General features: G+C 46.0%; 1 protein-coding gene across 1 annotated transcript in view; it reads left to right on the top strand.

The window, feature by feature from the left end:
* Positions 1-532: 532 nt before the first annotated feature.
* The window catches only part of pcp4b (Purkinje cell protein 4b), a 1,322-nt gene continuing 501 nt past the window's right edge, over positions 533-1,353 (top strand). Inside the window, exon 1 of the mRNA XM_017032109.2 lies at positions 533-593. Coding sequence (XP_016887598.1) covers positions 533-593 — 61 coding nt within the window. The remainder of the gene's footprint in view (positions 594-1,353) is intronic.

Below are 1,353 nucleotides of genomic sequence, written 5' to 3'. Positions count from 1 at the left end.
ACCACCACTTCACACCTCTAATGCAGTCGACACCTCCTCCAACTGCAGATGGAGAAGTTGTGTTTTCATGATGGTCGTGGAAACGTCACGTGGAAGTGTCTTCTACCTGAGTGTCTTCTACCTCAGTGTCTTCTACCTCAGTGTCTTCTACCTCAGTGTCTTCTACCTCAGTGTCTTCTACCTCAGTGTCTTCTACCTCAGTGTCTTCTACCTCAGTGTCTTCTACCTCAGTGTCTTCTACCTCAGTGTCTTCTACCTCAGTGTCTTCTACCTCAGTGTCTTCTACCTCAGTGTCTTCTACCTCAGTGTCCGACCAGCGACACGACGGTTCCTTAGTACTGATCCCAGATCAAATCATTTCAGTTGATTGGATTTGGATTTCACCCTCCTGTGAAGTCTGATTTTTTTTTTTTAGTAAAACTCTGATGTGGAGAAGGATTTGGATTTCACCCTCCTGTGAAGTAAAACTCTGATGTGGAGAGAATCAAAGATCAGAGATGATTGAAATCATTGTCTTATTTCTTTCTCTTTGATGTTTCAGAGACAAGGACCAGGAGCAGATACTGGTACTGACAAGGCTTCAGGAGGACAAGGTGAAAACACACACACACACACACACACTGAATGACACAGTCTGTGGATCAGTCACTGACCGTGGATCAGTCACTGACCCTGGATCAGTTCAGTCCTGACCGGCTCCGTTCAGCGCTCTATAAATCCTCCTTATTGTTGAACTTCCTGTCATTGAACCTGTCACATAAACAACATCGGTGAGAGAAGAAGTTTGACTCCGCCTCCTCCTGATGATGTGGCTCCTCACGTCTGAGGGAATTAACAGATTTAATGAGGCTGTAAAGAAGGTTCAAGAAGAAGTGAGAACACCGTGTGGTCGTCTGTCGCTGCAACAGAATCGAAGACAAACGTCAGAGCTGAGTTTGAAAAACGCTGAGAGAAGAAAGAAGAGCTGGGTTTACAGGACGTGAACCAATCAGCACCGACTCTTCAACCTTAATTTCTAACAGATTCATCTGTGTTTTACTGTTTTTAATCATTTCTCGTCGACGTCCGACATCTTCCGTCTCCGTGGCTGCAGATCCAGAGAGACTTCCTCTGGACGTTGACACAGTGTAAAAAACAAAATCACACACAGGGGAAATCAGTGTTGAACCTGGCTTTCATGTGGATTGAATATTGATTGTCACGGTGCTGCCCCCACCCCCCCCCCCCCCCGCGTCCATTCTTCAGGCTGCAGTGACCGGTCCAGTTTAAATTCTGCCTTTTAACAAATGACAAGAACAACAAGAAAAACCAACAACCAGGAACAAACTGAACCCAGCCAACAGCGCCACCTGG

The sequence above is a fragment of the Cynoglossus semilaevis genome, chromosome 4 (assembly GCF_000523025.1).
Source record: "Cynoglossus semilaevis isolate Cse_v1.0 chromosome 4, Cse_v1.0, whole genome shotgun sequence".
In the NCBI taxonomy this organism is placed as follows: Eukaryota; Metazoa; Chordata; class Actinopteri; order Pleuronectiformes; family Cynoglossidae; genus Cynoglossus; species Cynoglossus semilaevis.
Note: the sequence above shows the minus strand (reverse complement) of the source record. Positions and strands in the feature narration are given on the sequence as shown.